Source organism: Triturus cristatus, chromosome 1_1 (assembly GCF_964204655.1).
Source record: "Triturus cristatus chromosome 1_1, aTriCri1.1, whole genome shotgun sequence".
Classification (NCBI taxonomy): Eukaryota; Metazoa; Chordata; class Amphibia; order Caudata; family Salamandridae; genus Triturus; species Triturus cristatus.
Genome location: NC_140579.1, coordinates 91,035,160 through 91,054,079, shown reverse-complemented (window position 1 = coordinate 91,054,079; position 18,920 = coordinate 91,035,160). Strand labels below are relative to the sequence as shown.

Below are 18,920 nucleotides of genomic sequence, written 5' to 3'. Positions count from 1 at the left end.
ATTACACAAGACACTGTTCATAACCTCCAACATGTAGCGGGCATTGAGGCATCACTATTACACAAGACACTGTTTATTACCTCCAACATCTAGCGGGCATTGAGGCCATCACCATTACACAAGACACTGTTCATTACCTCCAACATCTAGCGGGCATTGAGGCCATCACCATTACACAAGACACTGTTCATAACCTCCAACATCTAGCGGGCATTGAGGCCATCACCATTACACAAGACACTGTTCATAACCTCCAACATGTAGCGGGCATTGAGGCCATCACCATTACACAAGACACTGTTCATAACCTCCAACATCTAGCGGGCATTGAGGCCATCACCATTACACAAGACACTGTTCATTACCTCCAACATCTAGCGGGCATTGAGGCATCACTATTACACAAGACACTGTTCATTACCTCCAACATCTAGCGGGCATTGAGGCCATCACCATTACATAAGACACTGTTCATCACCTCCAACATCTAGCGGGCATTGAGGCCATCACCATTACATAAGACACTGTTCATCACCTCCAACATCTAGCGGGCATTGAGGCCATCACCATTACACAAGACACTGTTCATTACCTCCAACATCTAGCGGGCATTGAGGCCATCACCATTACACAAGACACTGTTCATAACCTCCAACATCTAGCGGGCATTGAGGCCATCACCATTACACAAGACACTGTTCATAACCTCCAACATCTAGCGGGCATTGAGGCCATCACCATTACACAAGACACTGTTCATTACCTCCAACATCTAGCGGGCATTGAGGCCATCACCATTACACAAGACACTGTTCATCACCTCCAACATCTAGCGGGCATTGAGGCCATCACCATTACACAAGACACTGTTCATAACCTCCAACATCTAGCGGGCATTGAGGCCATCACCATTACACAAGACACTGTTCATTACCTCCAACATCTAGCGGCCATTGAGGCCATCACCATTACACAAGACACTGTTCATAACCTCCAACATCTAGCGGGCATTGAGGCCATCACCATTACACAAGACACTGTTCATCACCTCCAACATCTAGCGGGCATTGAGGCATCACCATTACACAAGACACTGTTCATTACCTCCAACATCTAGCGGGCATTGAGGCCATCACCATTACACAAGACACTGTTCATTACCTCCAACATCTAGCGGGCATTGAGGCCATCACCATTACACAAGACACTGTTCATTACCTCCAACATCTAGCGGGCATTGAGGCCATCACCATTACACAAGACACTGTTCATAACCTCCAACATGTAGCGGGCATTGAGGCATCACTATTACACAAGACACTGTTTATTACCTCCAACATCTAGCGGGCATTGAGGCCATCACCATTACACAAGACACTGTTCATTACCTCCAACATCTAGCGGGCATTGAGGCCATCACCATTACACAAGACACTGTTCATAACCTCCAACATCTAGCGGGCATTGAGGCCATCACCATTACACAAGACACTGTTCATAACCTCCAACATGTAGCGGGCATTGAGGCCATCACCATTACACAAGACACTGTTCATAACCTCCAACATCTAGCGGGCATTGAGGCCATCACCATTACACAAGACACTGTTCATTACCTCCAACATCTAGCGGGCATTGAGGCATCACTATTACACAAGACACTGTTCATTACCTCCAACATCTAGCGGGCATTGAGGCCATCACCATTACATAAGACACTGTTCATCACCTCCAACATCTAGCGGGCATTGAGGCCATCACCATTACATAAGACACTGTTCATCACCTCCAACATCTAGCGGGCATTGAGGCCATCACCATTACACAAGACACTGTTCATTACCTCCAACATCTAGCGGGCATTGAGGCCATCACCATTACACAAGACACTGTTCATAACCTCCAACATCTAGCGGGCATTGAGGCCATCACCATTACACAAGACACTGTTCATAACCTCCAACATGTAGCGGGCATTGAGGCCATCACCATTACACAAGACACTGTTCATAACCTCCAACATCTAGCGGGCATTGAGGCCATCACCATTACACAAGACACTGTTCATTACCTCCAACATCTAGCGGGCATTGAGGCATCACTATTACACAAGACACTGTTCATTACCTCCAACATCTAGCGGGCATTGAGGCCATCACCATTACATAAGACACTGTTCATCACCTCCAACATCTAGCGGGCATTGAGGCCATCACCATTACATAAGACACTGTTCATCACCTCCAACATCTAGCGGGCATTGAGGCCATCACCATTACACAAGACACTGTTCATTACCTCCAACATCTAGCGGGCATTGAGGCCATCACCATTACACAAGACACTGTTCATAACCTCCAACATCTAGCGGGCATTGAGGCCATCACCATTACACAAGACACTGTTCATAACCTCCAACATCTAGCGGGCATTGAGGCCATCACCATTACACAAGACACTGTTCATAACCTCCAACATCTAGCGGGCATTGAGGCCATCACCATTACACAAGACACTGTTCATAACCTCCAACATCTAGCGGGCATTGAGGCCATCACCATTACACAAGACACTGTTCATAACCTCCAACATCTAGCGGGCATTGAGGCCATCACCATTACACAAGACACTGTTCATAACCTCCAACATCTAGCGGGCATTGAGGCCATCACCATTACACAAGACACTGTTCATAACCTCCAACATCTAGCGGGCATTGAGGCCATCACCATTACACAAGACACTTCATACTCTGTAAAATCTTGTCAGTAGAGGAGCCATCGCCAGATGTACTTCATAACCTTCAAATTCTAGTGAGTTTTGAACCCTTCACCCTTACACAAGACGCTCTTGATAGCCTCTCCACCACTTTGCAAGAACCCACAGAAAGAACCTCAGAACAATCATCAACAGCAAACTAGACAGGAGTGCACAAGTCAGCGCCGTCCGGGCATCCTGTGTCCACACCCTGAAAATACTGAGGAAGATCTTCAAATGGCTCCCACGCAACACAAGAAGAATTGCCGCTCACACCCTAGTCACCAGCAAGTTGGACTATGAGAGCAGGCCCTATGCCCAGACCACCAAGCAACTCACTACAAGACTACAGACCACCCCGAACTCACCCTCAACCTCACTTTACACCACACCTCAGAGAACTACTCTAGCTTCCAATACATACACACGCTCAATTCAGACTTCTCACACACATTCAAGGCACTCCCCAACTCAGGCCCCACCTACCTGAACAGTCGCATCTCCTTCCACCAACCATCCAGACACGCCTGCTCCGCAGGACTTCTGCAACATCCCACGCGTACACAGACCCAGCTACGGTGGATGGGAGTTCTCTTACATAGCTCCTAAAGTGTGGAACGGCCTCCCACTCCGCACTAGAACCTCCTCCGCTCTTCTTGAATTCTGCAAGAAGCTGAAATCTGGCTTTTCAATTCACCAACCTAGCATAGGCAGCGTTGGGCACACACACCTGCTCAGCACCAGGAAATCTGTGCGGGAGATGGCACAGGGCACAGTTTCTACCCACTAACATCTAGTGTGTACTGAATCCCTCACCATTCCACAAGAGCCGTCACAACTTCTAATGTTTAGGGAGTATCCAAGCCAAAGACGCACTTTATACACTGCCGTATCTAGGAAGTCGCGTCTCCTCCCACCCACCACTGGCTGCTGTATCTCTCCATATCAAGCTGCCATTTAAAGTTGAGCTTTACATTATTATTTCAGTGCATTCGGACATTTGTAGTCTCGGCTTCCTTCAGTTGAACCAACTAGGCTAACTCACCTGATAAAATATAGATTTATAGATGGGTAACAGGGAATTTTCGGTATGTTTTTCACTGAGGGGTTGTGAGTGACGTCAAATAGACAATACGAGCGAAGCCTGGGTCTGGGAATCTTCCCATGCAAAGAAATTGTTGGCTATAAGAACATGCACCGAAAGAAACACTAGAACTGACATGCGATGGGGTGCATCCTTAGCTCCCGCGTTTCTCATTTCCTTGCATAGGTGGTTCATCCAGTCCAGTTCTTCCCGCTCTTTTCTAATATTCTAACAGGACTACGGGGCCTAGAATGTAAAAGGCGCACCAAGTGCGTTTGTTTACAAAAATATTGTAAAATTTAATTTCTTGTGCAACACCGCCACCTGCCGGCTATTTTATGCAACAAATATGACCTCTCAAACAGTGTGGCCCCATACTGGGAGACGTCAGTGCATCAGAGGCCCGCATGCAGGGAGGGTGTTCTGAGGTGAGTTTCTGATACCCGACACTGTGCGCTGACTCCTGTTTTCTTGCACCCCCGCACAGCTGCTGCGGAGCCGGCGTGGCGGCGGACGCAGAGGTGACCACACAGCTCATATCCTCCAACATGCAGCTGCACGCCCTCTCCACCGGCCGCACCCCCCGCGTGGTGACCGTCAACAGGATGCTAAAACAGATGCTGTTCAGGTGGGTGCCAGGGCAGGCCTGGGCCCCCGAGCCCAGGAAAATATTTCATTCAGCGAAATCATACAGACTCTACAGTCTTTCGCGGTCTAATCTGCTATTACAAGTTATGTCGCTTTTCTAGCATCACAGCTGCTTCGAGGCGCCCTGGGGGAATAGAAGAGCGAAGCAAGGGTTCAGAGGGAGAGTGTGAGGAAATGTAAGGAGTGTGGGAATAGAATGATACGAGGGAAAGATAGGATAGCAAATAGAAAAGAAGTGAACGAGGAGGGAAGGAACATCAGAGCGTGGGAGAGTGTGCAGAGCTGTATTTCTTATGCTTATGTTTTGTGGTATTCTCTTGTATCAATAAAGTTATTTGTATATCAAGTGTGATGTAATAAGGATGTATTAGGTCACTGCGCTCTTAGATCTAGAACTCCTGTTGAGTTTGTGTCACTCTTTGCCTGTCTTCACCTGGAGCTGCCGTGGGTCTCTGTAACAGTAATAACTTGAATACTTACTTGAAGTCTCAGTTTCTTCAGTTCACCGGGACACCCTCTTACAGAGGGAACACGTGGCAATACGGAGGGAGAAGAGAGACGCGGAGAAAAGGAATAAATATGAGAGGGATGGAAGGAATGGCCTAGATTAGAGTAGGAGGAACGGAGGGGCAAAGCAAGGGATTGAGAGGGAAAAGGTTGGAATTAAGGGGCAAGAAGGGTCTATGAGAGGGGGGCGGGGTGTGAGAAGTTAAAAGTTAAGTGTCGGCTTGATGCAAAGCCAAGTAAGGTACTTGTGAAAACCACAGAGAACTTTCTTGATGTTTATACCACAACATGGCGGCGCGACATCTGACTGGTGTCAGTCACTGGTGCCAAATTACAGGACGCCTTTAACGGTTATTCAAACTGAAAAAGCCCATACTACTAACGTGTGAAATTGATTCTGGAAAGAGTATTTATAGCTGTCTTCATCGATTTAAGATCCTTTCAGCTATGAATGCTCTTTGACATGATTCCTGCAAACAGGTATTCTTGCCCATCTATGCGGTCATTGCCTTATGTACGGCAATTGATAAAACAAAATAGATGGTGTACAATAATGTTAATTCTTCCATTAATTGCTGTCAGCAGTTATCCCTTTCATTGATATTTGCATATAGAATTATCTGCAGGCTGGGATAGAGGATTGCAGACAAAGAACACTCCTTCCCCCGATGAAGACTTCAAAAAGTTATAGCATAGCCCAAAATCAGAAGCTAATCTTCTCTTCTGTGGCTGTTATGAAAATGAGATAATGTTTCTTTCATATACAGCAACTACAGGCTTACTTTAAGAATTGACTAAATTACCCTTAAAATTACTTTATTTGATCTGTGTGGAACGGCGACGTGTTTCAGTCGTGTTAGGGATTTTTAGGTATATTTGTAATATGTTTGTCCAATAGATTCTGATACTTTGAAAAATGTTCTTTGGTCTTGGTCATAGTATATGTTGATCGCGCCTCCGAGAACATTATGGTATTCAAAAGAATAGAGGTTATTTCCCACCCTGGCTATATGAACTTATGAATCATAGGTTTATTGTGTAGGTAATGTGGCTGGAAAAGCTGAAGTAATTCCCCTTGAAGGAGAACGTATTACTCCCACATTTGATGGGGGTGAAGATAAAGGGCTTTTTGCAGTGAAAATAAGTTTTAAAAAAAGTGATTTTGCACTGAGGGCTCCATTCCCTCTGTAGGAATTCTGTGCTATATAGTTTCCGCCCAGAGATTAGTAGCCTGTGGAAAATGCCGCAAGACATTCTCACTAGATCCCTGCATATGGCTGAGCTGTCCAGCCACGTGATTGGGAATATCTACTATAAAAAACAGTAAAAGTAGGTTTGGTGATGTAAATCACCCCCCCCCCACTCCCTCCCCCCCCCCCATAGTTTTAAGTTTTTTGAAAATGTGGCATGTGTTGGGCCCACCTAAAAGTATTAGTAGACCAGACTAGACTTTGAATTTATTTCTGTGAAATTGCTTGTGTTGCTGTTGCCTCCTAGAGACAGCTTTGACTGCTTGCCCTTACTGCCCATGGAGAGTCAAGTGTACAACGGGCAAAAACAGCAGCCCCGGGCGCTAGTAGTAAATGACAGATGCCAAAGTAGATACTGCCAGTAACTACTGACTGATACGGAGCACAGACCTCACACGTTCCTGTTCTGAGATTTAAGGAATGCTTGGTAATGACCACCCCGTCTTCTCATTTACCCCCCGCCCCCTGAAGATGTTCGTCTAGTCGTTGTATGTTGGCGCTGTACAACCCAGCACTGGGAGCTGAGGCAGGCATGGTCTTGGTCACCGCGTCCTCCGTGTAGATCCAAGTGGCTGCGTATTCCGTGTGCAATGGTGCTTTAGCACAGGTCGAGAAGCGATTAAGGTCATGCATGTTCTTACTTCTGTGCTTATGACTGCCCTCCTCTGCCACAGGTACCAGGGCCATATTGGCGCATCTATAATTGTGGGCGGCGTGGATTGCAAGGGATCCCATCTGTACACCATCTACCCCCATGGATCCACCGACACGCTTCCCTTCGTTGCCATGGGTAAGACTTTCTTTCCTGTACTGTAAGCATGACTGAGGTGCTTGAGTAATGGACAGTGCACCATGGTGGAGAGAATGCCATTATGACAATGACACAAGTAGGCATAGTACCTGTAGAGACTTATAGCTAGATTAATGCACACTAATGGATGGACGTGCATAAGAGAGCGAATGACCGACCGAGAGGCAGACAAACACACACGGCCATGGATGGAGAGATGCGCAGACACAGAGACTGGCAGATACACCGTTTGATAGACGACAAATTCATAAATGTAGACAGATCAGACATACATACTCTACCTCTGGAGCTGTCTGTAGAGGATGAGGGGTGACTTGTCACTAGATGCTGGTTCTAATCCGTTCTCATCTTGCGGCCACAGGTTCCGGATCAGATGCTGCCATCGCTGTATTGGAAGATCGTTTCAAGCCCAACATGGAGGTGAGAGTTTCTCCCCATGTAGCAATGGTTTTCACTAATGTCGCTTTATCACCCAGTGCACAGAAGGAGGGGTGATGATTGTGCTGCACATATGTGGTAATACACCAGCGCTATCAGTATTACAGAGGGGGCTGCGGGCCCTTCTGTAATGCCAAAGTGCCCCAGGGACACACAAAGCGGTGGCACAAGCCTGTGGTAATACGGCCTCTGGTGTAGAGATCTTTGTAAAGCCTACAGGTCACCAGTTTTCAGTCCTGGAAGGTTAACTAAGCTTTAGATCTTTCAGAAGCTAACAAAATGGACACTATTAAGTTACTAATAACACTTTTTATTTACAAAATTCACTTTGAGATGTGCAGTGTATAAATATTTTATATTATAATATAATACAATGTGACACTATATTATATATGCTAATCTCACTTTGAGATTATTTGTAACATCAGATGCATGCTGAAGTCAGAAATCACCTGTAATACCAATATTATGTCACTTCTAACAACTTTGTATTAGTTGTATAGCCATGATTTAAATTCCGACTACGGACTTGCAATTTGAAAAGACACGTCATCGTGTTGTTGTTCAAAAAACTTTCTTCCAACCCGGTTGTCGTGAGCAATTTTCTCCACATATCTTTGCTCCTTTTGCCATCCAAAGCACTCGAAAAGCATATTCATGCTCAGATTTCTTTTTTTGTTGAATTCAAATCTTTCCTGGACTCTAATTAGTCTGGTTTAAGATCATTTCATAGCACTGAAGCTGCTTTACTGTTTGTCACTGACGCTGCTTTCCTGTGTCACTGAATCTACTTTCCTGTGTCACTGAATCTACTTTCCTGTGTCACTGAATCTGCTTTCCTATATGTCACTGAACCAGCTTTCCTGTATGTCACTGAATAAGCTTTCCTGTATGTCACTGAATCTGATTTCCTGTACGTCACTGAATCTACTTTCCTTTCGTGTATGTCACTGAACCTGCTTTACTGTAAGTCACTGAGTCTACTTTCCTGTATGTCACTGAATCTACTTTCCTATATGTCACTGAATCTGCTTTCATGTATGTCACTGAATCTGCTTTCATGTATTTCACTGAATCTGCTTTCATGTATGTCACTGATAATCTTAAACTTGCAGTGGATCGGGGAGTCCTGGCTCCCTAGATCCTCCTGGATATCTCGGCAGCTATTGTGTCCTATATTATTCTTCTGCTTTGTCTTGCATATTGTGGCTCATACTCAACATTGATAAGACTTATAATTATTGCCCCCCCCAGTGCATGGTCAGCTGCTTTATGACCACCTGAGGCGGAGTACTCTACCCTCCCATACTCACTCTGCCAAAAACATGGGAGTTTGCTTTGATCCCACTCTGCCATTTTGCACCCAGCAGATTCTTTCATCTTCAGGTCATCCAAAGTATTATTCTTTTTCTTCCAAAGGACCCCCACAGTGCCATGGTACAGTCCATTTTTATGTCTGAGCTTGAACACGCATCTCTCCTCAGCCTCCTCAGCCCTGCCGCTGTCTCTTCTGGTGCCCGCTCCTTGCCCTGGTTTCCTTCGGAAGTGGTCGGCGTCTGTGGTCCTCTGCCTCTATTATGGGGCTTGTCATGGTTTAGATCCCAAACATATTTTGAAAAAAAAAAAAAAACTGGTCATGTATCAACCATTCCACACCCGATGCTCTCAGGCTCAACTGTGTTCCAAAAGTCCATAAACTCCATTCTGAATGCAGAAATATTGACTTTCCGGCCACTGGCTGCGGGTATCTTAAAGCCAAGATCTCATCATCAGGTCTCCTGATAATGATCCTAAGTTTTTTTGCATTCCTGATTCTGTGCACTGCTTCCTCCATTAGCTTCGGGACACTTTTAGTGGTAATAGCGCGCTGTATAATTGTATATTGTGTTTATCTAGTGGAAGTCATGTGCCGGCAGGACTAGCAAGTGCAGCAGAAGAGACACTGTGCATGCTGTCCCCTCGTAGACATGCCATGTGGCACAAAGTTGGAATGGAGTGGGAGGCTAAGGGCCAGGGTGATTGCTGGGTAAAGTCTGTGGTGTAGAATTTAGAAGCGAAGAACATCTGTACTCATCACTGCTAAGTAAGATCATGAAATGGGCAGATGTCACTCCCTTCTCAAACCACCAAAAAACCAGACGCATGTGTCACTTACTCCCAGCACTATCTGATGCACCAGTCCCCAGCAGAGCTCTTGTAAATAGCCAAGGTGAATGCCTGATGATTGCAGGTTGCCAGATGTGGTTGCGGGAATCCGTTTTGCTATGTCTGCTGCGGGCTGGGATTGATGGGACAAGAGGCCTAGTGCCTATGTGTAGGATGTTTGGCTTCTCTTCCCTCCACACCATGTGATTTCTTTGAGTATAAGCCGGGCTGTCCCAGCAGAAGGTAAGTGAGTGAATGTTGATCTACAATACTATTGTCTGGAATACGAAGCTTTCCCTCCAGCATGTGTGTGATAGTAGATTATTCCTAGAACGCATCTCTCCGCAGTACAACTCTGCATCTCTTTTCCTACTGTGTGTTCCTGGAGTTGTACTTCTCTTGCTTATTGCTTTGCCTTCAGACTCCCCACGGGTACACAGGATCACATAGAAGTGACATCCAATTTCACTACTTCTATTGCCTTTTCTTCCCTTTTGCCATTTTTCGGTCCACTTCATCGCTCACAGCGTGAGGATGCCAAACAGCTGGTGCGGGAGGCCATTACTGCTGGAATCACATGTGACTTGGGATCCGGGAGCAATGTGGACTTGTGCATCATCACCAAGGAGGGCACGGAGTCTCTGCGTGGGTATGACAGCCCAGGCCAGAGCGGACACAGGTGAGCCTGAATCAGTTCTGCTCCTGAGCGTCTTTACTCATGCATATCCCTAATAGACTCTTGGCAACGTGTAGCTGGTCTTTTCTTAAAGGGTTATAATTGTGAATTCTTCCTGTGAATTCTGCTGCAGGAAATGTTACCCCAGTATGTAGTTAGCAGTGCAATGTGTCTCCAATGTGAAGCTGTGCTTCCCCCTTGTCTGGCAGAGCAAAACAGTAGAACTCTGATTGAGACCACAGGAGAAATTAATGTGTCTGGATATGCGGTTTGTTGGATCTTTTTAGATGGTGTTTGTACCTGTGACCCCTACAATTGCTCCACTTTAAGGAATCCTGTCTCCACCGTCATAACAATGTGTTTCTGTGCTCCATGGATCGATGTCAAGTTATCACAAGTGTCTAACTCAAGCCCTCTGAACCTGTTGTTTTCCCAGGCTTGGGTCTTACCGTTACCGGAAGGGGACCACTGCAGTACTGACGAAAACCATCACGCCCCTGGAGCTTGAAGTAGTGGAAGAGGTGGTGCAGCCCATGGACACAGAATGAAATCCACTGTGAGCTTTCATCAGTCCTGAACGAGAGGTGTATAAATGAGTCTATCTTCCCCTTCCAGGAGCAGATGCATGACTGTCCCCCAGCCCTACAACACAGGGTTGCAACTTCCTCAATCCTGGGCCAGCTGTAGGCTAGTGGTGTCTGGCTAGCTTGCTCCATCTATGAGCTGCCTCTATGCAATTTCTGTGTCATCAGCCAGACCTGGCAACAGGTGCACAAATCTTTCTACCATCCCTTATCCCTTCTCTAAATATATGAGGTCTCCGCACATTATATCACGAGCTGCGTGAAAACGACATGCAGCTCCGTCCTTTCGTCTTTGAGCAGTCCTCCAAGTTATGCTGCTCTTTTCATCCTCCCTTACAGGTCAGAACCTCTGGGCTGGATTGTACACCTCCTTCAATCCACCTTCAGTCCTAGGCCTCTGAGGAACAGCTACTTCCATCCCCATGCCTGGTCTGAGGAGCGCAACACTCCTTGGATTATCCACACGACCTGGGCCACATCTGTGAGGTTCCCTCCATTTTCACATTGCCATCAGAGGTGTGCAGCTCCTTCAATGCTCCTCCTCCCCTAAGCTTAGAAAAGTGTTTTCTTTCTTTGAATCCACCCGCAGGTCCAGAGGTATACAGTTCAAGCTCTCCTCCCCGAGACACCGTGGGGCAGCTAACTTGCACTACACCCATGAGTCCCCACATGAAATTGCTACCCTCTATAGCAACATCACACATTTAGATTACATTACACTCTTTTTCTTTTCCTTTCTAAACTTTTATTCAATTATTCTTAAAGGATTTTTGGATTAATTGTATAAAAAAAATATCTTATTTTAGACAAAATTTGACATCTTGTTGCTTTTTGGGATATGTACCAGTTCCTCAATAGATAAATCCCAAACATTGTCATGGAAAACAAAATACACAACTAATATTTGATTGATTCACTCTTCTTCAGAAATAGATGTTCGAGGCATATGAGCTGTAGATTGTATACTTGAGCATAGATCGCCATCTGGTGTTGGGCTCGGATGTTTGCAGTTTGTTTTTGTCGAAGAGGTCTTTGTAGTCACAGGATAGGTGACTCCTCCTTATGGTGATTGTGCGCATGGGCATCGACTCCATTTTAAGATTGTTTTTTTCCGCCATCAGGTTTGGATATAAACGGCTGCGCTTCGGGTCGGTATCGTATTCGATTCCCCTTCGACGCGCAATCCTTTACCGCTCGACAGTATTGTTGTTGATCGTGCTCCTTGACGCGGATCCAACACAAATTTCAACACCTTCGATTCCGGTCATCGAGGCGGGCCGTTGGGCCTATCCACGCCATTAGGCCCTACAGCTAATGTAAAGAACTTCATTCAAATAATGCCCCCTGTGTGGTGCCAAATTCCCACACACTGATGTCCACGAGGTCTGTAACCTTTGCCTCTCTCCAGAACACGATTACAAAGATTGCCCGGCCTGCGCTTCATTCACATCGAAGAGAACCATACGTTATCACCGGGCTCGACGTCACATAATGTCTCGATCCACTACCTCGGTGCCGGACGACATCTTCGATGCAGGCCCTGATGCTCCCGAGGAACAAGAACCAGAAAATGAGGATATCAGCGTCTCCGAGACCGACGAATCAGAGGCCAAATATCAGATGGTTACTCCAGGGCAACGAACCGTGAGTTACGACATCGACTCCCCGTGCTCTTCTCAAAAACATAAGGCTCCGGTAACACCTTCACCTTCCGGCTCAGGTCGACACCTTGACAGAACTTCTGATGCCCCGCCTTCAGGCTCGGCTCCGAAGTCCAAAGACAAGCCTTGAGATGATTCAGGACCGAGCCAGCCACGTATCGGTACCGAAACCCAAACATTCGGCACCGAAATACCAACCGAATAAACCCTTGAAGCCGCAACCAGGCCACAAATCTTCAGAGCCGAAAAAGAGCAAATCTTCGGAGCCGAAAAAACTCAACAAATCCTCGGAGCCCAAAAAAGACCATAAATCCTCAGAGCCAAAAAAGTCCTCGGACTTCTCAGCTCCTCCAAAGCAAAAGGACACTAAAATTCCTCCTAAAGCTTCGGAATCAAGGCCAAAACAACCAAAATCATCGGTGTCGAACAAGGATACTGGTTTAGAAGACCTATTTCAACCAGATCCAGTGGACCCTAAACAAAAAAACCTTCATATGGACCCTAAAACTGGTAAATTCAAAACAATTCTATAAAAAAGAGACCTGTGAACTCCCCAGCAGAACCCAAAATACCCTTAAAGAAGAGAGACATGGGAACGTCTCCAGCCAGGCCTTTCTCTTCTCCAAATTTCCCCACTACACCACTTTACCGCTTTCTCAAGCACACTCTCCAGTGCTTCCATATTCACCTACACCACAAGATGGTGATGATGATCACCTTCAGTGTGGGAGTGGGGGAGGGGATGAAATCCCACAAGAGGATAATGATGATGACACTACTCTCCCTCCACCTGATCCTTGGGAAAATTATGATAATCCACCAGACGCCCCAAATCTCCCCGACCCAGACTCCTACCCATCTAGGCCATCCCCCCAGATGACAATATAGGTTTTGCACAGCTCATAAACAGAGCTGCACAATATCATGGGGTCGAATTACATTCATACCCACAGGAAGAAGATTTTTTGTTGGAGACTTTCACACAGTCACAAAAATCAACAAGCACTCTACCTACGTTAAAGGGTATCATCAAACATGCACCTGACATTTTAAAGATCTCGTTAGGGCTAGAGTTGTCAACCCCAGGTTCGAGAAAAAATACTTAAACGTTTAAATTCCCAAACATCAGGGGATGCCCCACCTCCAGATAAGGAGTCTAAATTATTAGACGCATCTGGCGAACGCATTGCCTCATAAGCAGCAAATCACTGGCGCATTGTCAATACCCAAGCTTTACTGGCCAGGTATGATAGGGCTCATTACGATGAACTTAAAAAGCTCATACATCTTCCCGATCAGTATAAGGCTAAGGCTAATGACCTCATACAAGAGGGAAAATTAATCACAAACACATAAAGTGTGCTCTTGATGCAGCCGACATAGCGTCCCGTGCAGTTAACACAAGCGTTCTACTACACAGACACGCATGGCTGCACATTTCTGGGTTTATACAAGATGTGCAGTCCACAATTCTTAATCAACCCTTTGATCTAGAACACTTATTTGGACCCACTTGAGACACATCTTTGGAGAAAATGAAGAAGGACTCAGAAACTGCTAAGTCCATGGGAGCCCTACAGGCAACAACCAGTAGAGGTTCCATGCGTCGCGTCTTTTATAGGGGCGCCTCTAAATCTATTGGGATAGACAACACCACATCCACCTACAAAAACACTGCTCAAACCTCTCCTAGCAGAGGCTATTTCAGAGGAGGTTATAGAGGCAGCAACAACAAGGGTAGAGTCTGCGGTAATAACACCTGCACCTCTCCTACTACAAAACAGTGACTTCCCCCCGACCATTCCACTCCAGTCGGGGGAAGACTATCACAGTTCCTACCTGTCTGGAATTCCATAACCACAGACAAGTGGGTAAGACAAATTATCCAGTATGGTTACTGCCTGGAACTCACTTCAACTCCCCCATTGATACCCCCAAACAACGCCCGATGTCCCCAGAACATCTGACACTGTTAAAACAAGAGATTCTCTCCTTATTACAAAAACAGGCAATAGAACCAGTTCCCTTACCTCATCAAGGAACAGGGATTTACTCCCTTTACTTTCTAATCTCAAAGAAAGACGGTGCTCTCAGACCAATACTAGACCTCCGACCGTTAAATCTCTGCATACAGTCAGACCACTTCCACATGGTCACTCTCCAACAGGTGCTCCCACTGCTCCAACAGAGCCATTTCCTTGCCACTCTAGACCACAAGGACACCTACTTTCATATTCCCATTCACCCCGTTCACAGAACATTTTTACGGTTTGTAGTGGACGGACAGCACTACCAATTCAAAGTCCTCCCATTCGGAATGACTACAGTACGCAGAGTCTTCACAAAATGTCTTGCAGTAGCCGCAGCTCATTTGCGCAGACAACACATTCACGTGTTTCCATATCTCGTTGTCTGGCTCATAAAAGCCAAGCCACACACACAATGTGTAAACAATACACACAGAACAATCCAGCTTCTCCACAACTTGGGATTCAGAATAAATCTACCTGAGTCACACCTTCAACCGTCTCACATTATTCAGCATCTAGGTGTCACAATAGATACCTCAAAAGCCCTTGCATACCCCAATCCAGTCAGGATAGCCAGCATGCAAGCTCTCATATCCAAATTCCAACCTCAGCACTCCCTTCCAGCTCGAGTGTTCATGCAGCTAATAGCGATGATGGCCTCTTGCATCCTCATCGTTCCTTATGCAAGACTTCAAATGCGTCCCCTACAAGTTGAACCAAGCTCAAGGCCAGTTAACAGATCTGATGTTGGGGGACAGCCGCACACATTGCTCTCTGCAGTGGTGGAACACACAAAACCTATCCAAAGGGTGGGCGTTCCTCGACCCGGTTCCACAAATAGTGCTAACCACAGACGCATTGCTCACTGGATGGGGAGCTCATCTCCAAAACTAAACCATTTAGGGTATATGGACCCATCAACAAAAACAACTCCACATAAATCACCTGGAGTTACTGGCAATCTTTCTAGTAATAAAGTCTTTTCAACTTTTGCTGTTGGGCAAAGCTGTCTTGATCGGTGAACAACCTTTACAACGCAACTTTTACACCGCACTACCATTACAACGAAACTATTACAACGCGAAATCTGTTACAACGCATGCCATTACAACGCATGCTATTACAACGAAATGCACTAGATGGCGTGCTAACATTAGAAATAGTGTAGTTTTACTATCCAAACACCTTCCCTACTGCAACGTGGACTGGAGTTAGAATAGTAAATTATACATTTCTAATGTCAGCACTCCATCTAGTGTACGTCGTTGTAAAAGCATGCGTTGTAAAGGCTGGCGTTGTAACAGATCTTGCGGTGTAAAAAATGCGTTGTAACGGCATGCGGTGTAAAAGCATGCGTTGTAACGTCATACATCCGTCTTGATCCATCAGACAACATGACAGCAATGTATTACATACAAAAGCAGGGGGGATACGCTCTCTTCAGCTCTCACAACTAGCGCAAAGCATATGGAGATGGGCCATTCCTCAAAACACTTACCTGCTCGCAGAACACAATCAGATTGCCAATCTACTCAGTCATCAAACACAGCAGATCCACGAATAGAAAGTTCATCCTCAAGTTCTTCTTCCATTCTTTCACATGTGGGGTCATCCAGACATAAATCTGTTCGGCACACGCCAAAACGCAAAATGCCCAAGCTTCGCCTCCAGATATCCACACCCATTGTCCAAAGACGATGCACTATGGATGAACTGGTCAGGCAGATTTGCATAAGCTTTTCCACCTTATTCTGTTACTGGTTCATAAGCTCAAACAACACTCCCTCACAATGATCCTAGTTGCTCCAACATGGGCACGCCAACCATGGTTCACAACTCTGTTGGAACTTTCAGTAGTGCCTCATCAAAAGCTGCACCTCTCTCCCAAATTCCTCACTCAGAACCATGGAGAGATAAGGCACCCAGATCCCAATCAACTCAATATTGCGATCTGGCTCCTGAAGTCCTAGAGTTTGGCTACCTTAATCTCTCGCCAGACTGCATGAACATCATTAAGGAGGCTAGACGTCCTACGACTAGAGCATGCTATGCAGGAAAGCTGAAGCGATTTGCCATTTATTGTACCAATAAAAAAATCGATCCACTAGATGCTTCCATCCAAAATATTATCTGTTATCTTTTACATCTACAACAATGTAACCTAGCATATACATCTATATGGTTACATCTTGCTGCTTACCTCCAAAACAGTCAATATTTGTCATTTTTTTGACGTACCCGCTATCAAAGCGTTTATGGAAGGACTTAAAAGAATAATTCCACCTAGAGTTCCACCTTCTCCGATATGGAATCTCAACATAGTCCTCACCAGACTTATGGGTCCCCCATTTGAAACTCTGCACAAAATCGAGTTACAATTCCTTACTTGGAGAGTAGCCTTCCTGGTAGCCATCACATCACTTAGAAGAGTTATTGAACTCCAAGCATTAACCATACAAGGACCATTTCTACAAATACACCATAGTAAAGTGGTTCTTAGGCCTAACCCAAAATTTCTACCTAAAGTGGTATCTGCCTTTCGCCTTAATCAGTCGGTTGAACTTCCAGGCTTTTTCCCTCAACCATCCCATTTCAAAAACAGGAATTGCAAGGTGTATTGTTAAATGCATCCAAATATGCTATCTCAAGGCTAAACTCACATTAACTATTCCCCCTAGAGCTCATTCCACACGCAAACTAGGGGCTTCTATTGCATTCTTAGGGAACATTCCTCTAGATGACATCTGCAAAGCAGCAACTTGGTCTTCACCACATACTTTCACTAAACACTATTGTGTAGATGTGCAAGCAAAGCAACAAGCTACTGTGGGCCAGGCTGTATTAAGAACACTTTTTCACACTACTGCAACGGATACAGGTTGCCACCGCTAGGGAGAAAACTGCTTTATAGTCTATGCTAAAGTATACAATCTACAGCTCATATGCCTCGAACGGAAAATGCTACTTACCAGTATGCATCTGTTCTTGGCATGTAGAGCTGTAGAGTTGAATAGGCCCAGACAGCTCCCTGGGTACCTTTATCTTTTGCAGTATTATCTTATCTTACTTAGATACATCACATGGACATCCTTTTCTATTTTCTTCCTAACTCCATCATCACCCTTTATGGCGAAAAACAGTCTGAAGATAGAGTTGATGCCCATGCATACTATCACCATAAGGAGGAGTCACCTATCCGGTGACTACAAAGACTTCTTGGACAAAAACAAACTGCAAACATTTGAGCTGAACACCAGATGGCAATATATGGTAAAGTATACAACTCTACAGCTCTATATGCCAATAACATACTGGTAAGTAGCATTTTCCATCTGCTGATGGTGTGATGTACATCCATTCGGTGTCCTCCTGCTTTTGGAATTTTCACTATTTTGTTTACCTCGTGCCCAGTCTCCTTAATCCAATCTTTCCTCAAAACAATTCCTTTAATGTATTCAATTGTTTTTATTCTTTATTAATTTTTTTCTTACAGATGGCAGCTCATCTGCATCATTGATGCCTGTTGGATGTACGGTTCTCAATTTTTATAGCCAGAATATCTCTTGTTTTAATGCATTCAGTCTTGCATCTCCTGCTCCTCTATTGATTTTAAAACCTCTTAATATTTGATTAATCTGTTTGTGTTAGATTGTGCTTATATTGATTGAAATGTATGCCAATTGTTGATTTAACTTTCTTCACGCTTATATTGCAATGATGATGCTTCAAACATAACTTCCCAGAATGCTCTGTTATCCCTGTGTGCACTAGCCAACATCTTGCATGATCATTTACTTTAGTTTTACTGCCCATATTGGTGATCTGCAATATTTCTCTTTGTAATCACAATTACCACCATTCATTCAACAGTACATTTGAGTTTTTTGGTTCTGTGATCTTTTGTTTATGTAAAGATTCCTGATCTGATTTAATTAAGTAAAGCTCTAAACTATTTTCTAATTGATAAAATACAAGTATTTTTCTTTAAATGTGTTTCACATCCTGTTTTTTTTAGTTTCCAATGTTTGAAAATTGCTTTCCATATTTTGGATAATTGTTGAGAATAGTTTATTATGTAATTTGTTATGTATATCCCCTTACATGATCCTCAATTCTGGGTTAGGGGCAGTACTTCCGGGGCAGTGAGGACAGAAGTGCTATAAAAGATTCCCCAAGATTGTATAGGTGCCTGGCAACATTCACCAGCTATTTCAGCTTTCTACGCTTCTAAACCAGTATATCATCTGGCCTTGTCTCCACACTTTATTATTTTCTTCCCTTCCTGGTTCCCTGTTCTACTGGCACACCTCATTATTCTCCAACTATTCT

At 45.0% G+C, this 18,920-nt stretch overlaps 1 protein-coding gene across 2 annotated transcripts in view; it reads left to right on the top strand.

Moving 5' to 3' along the window:
- The window catches only part of LOC146869576 (proteasome subunit beta type-7-like), a 77,121-nt gene extending 58,541 nt beyond the window's left edge, over positions 1 to 18,580 (top strand). Inside the window, exons 4-9 of one of the 2 annotated variants that reach the window (XM_085606488.1) lie at positions 4,329 to 4,469; positions 6,921 to 7,036; positions 7,419 to 7,477; positions 10,168 to 10,319; positions 10,753 to 10,872; positions 18,085 to 18,580. In XM_085606488.1, coding sequence (XP_085462614.1) covers positions 4,329 to 4,469; positions 6,921 to 7,036; positions 7,419 to 7,477; positions 10,168 to 10,319; positions 10,753 to 10,864 — 580 coding nt within the window. In that variant the 3' untranslated portion in view covers positions 10,865 to 10,872; positions 18,085 to 18,580. Of the gene's footprint in view, positions 1 to 4,328; positions 4,470 to 6,920; positions 7,037 to 7,418; positions 7,478 to 10,167; positions 10,320 to 10,752; positions 10,901 to 18,084 lie in introns of both variants that reach the window. The other variant, XM_085606475.1, reaches the window with a different exon arrangement.
- The last annotated feature ends 340 nt before the right edge of the window (positions 18,581 to 18,920 follow it).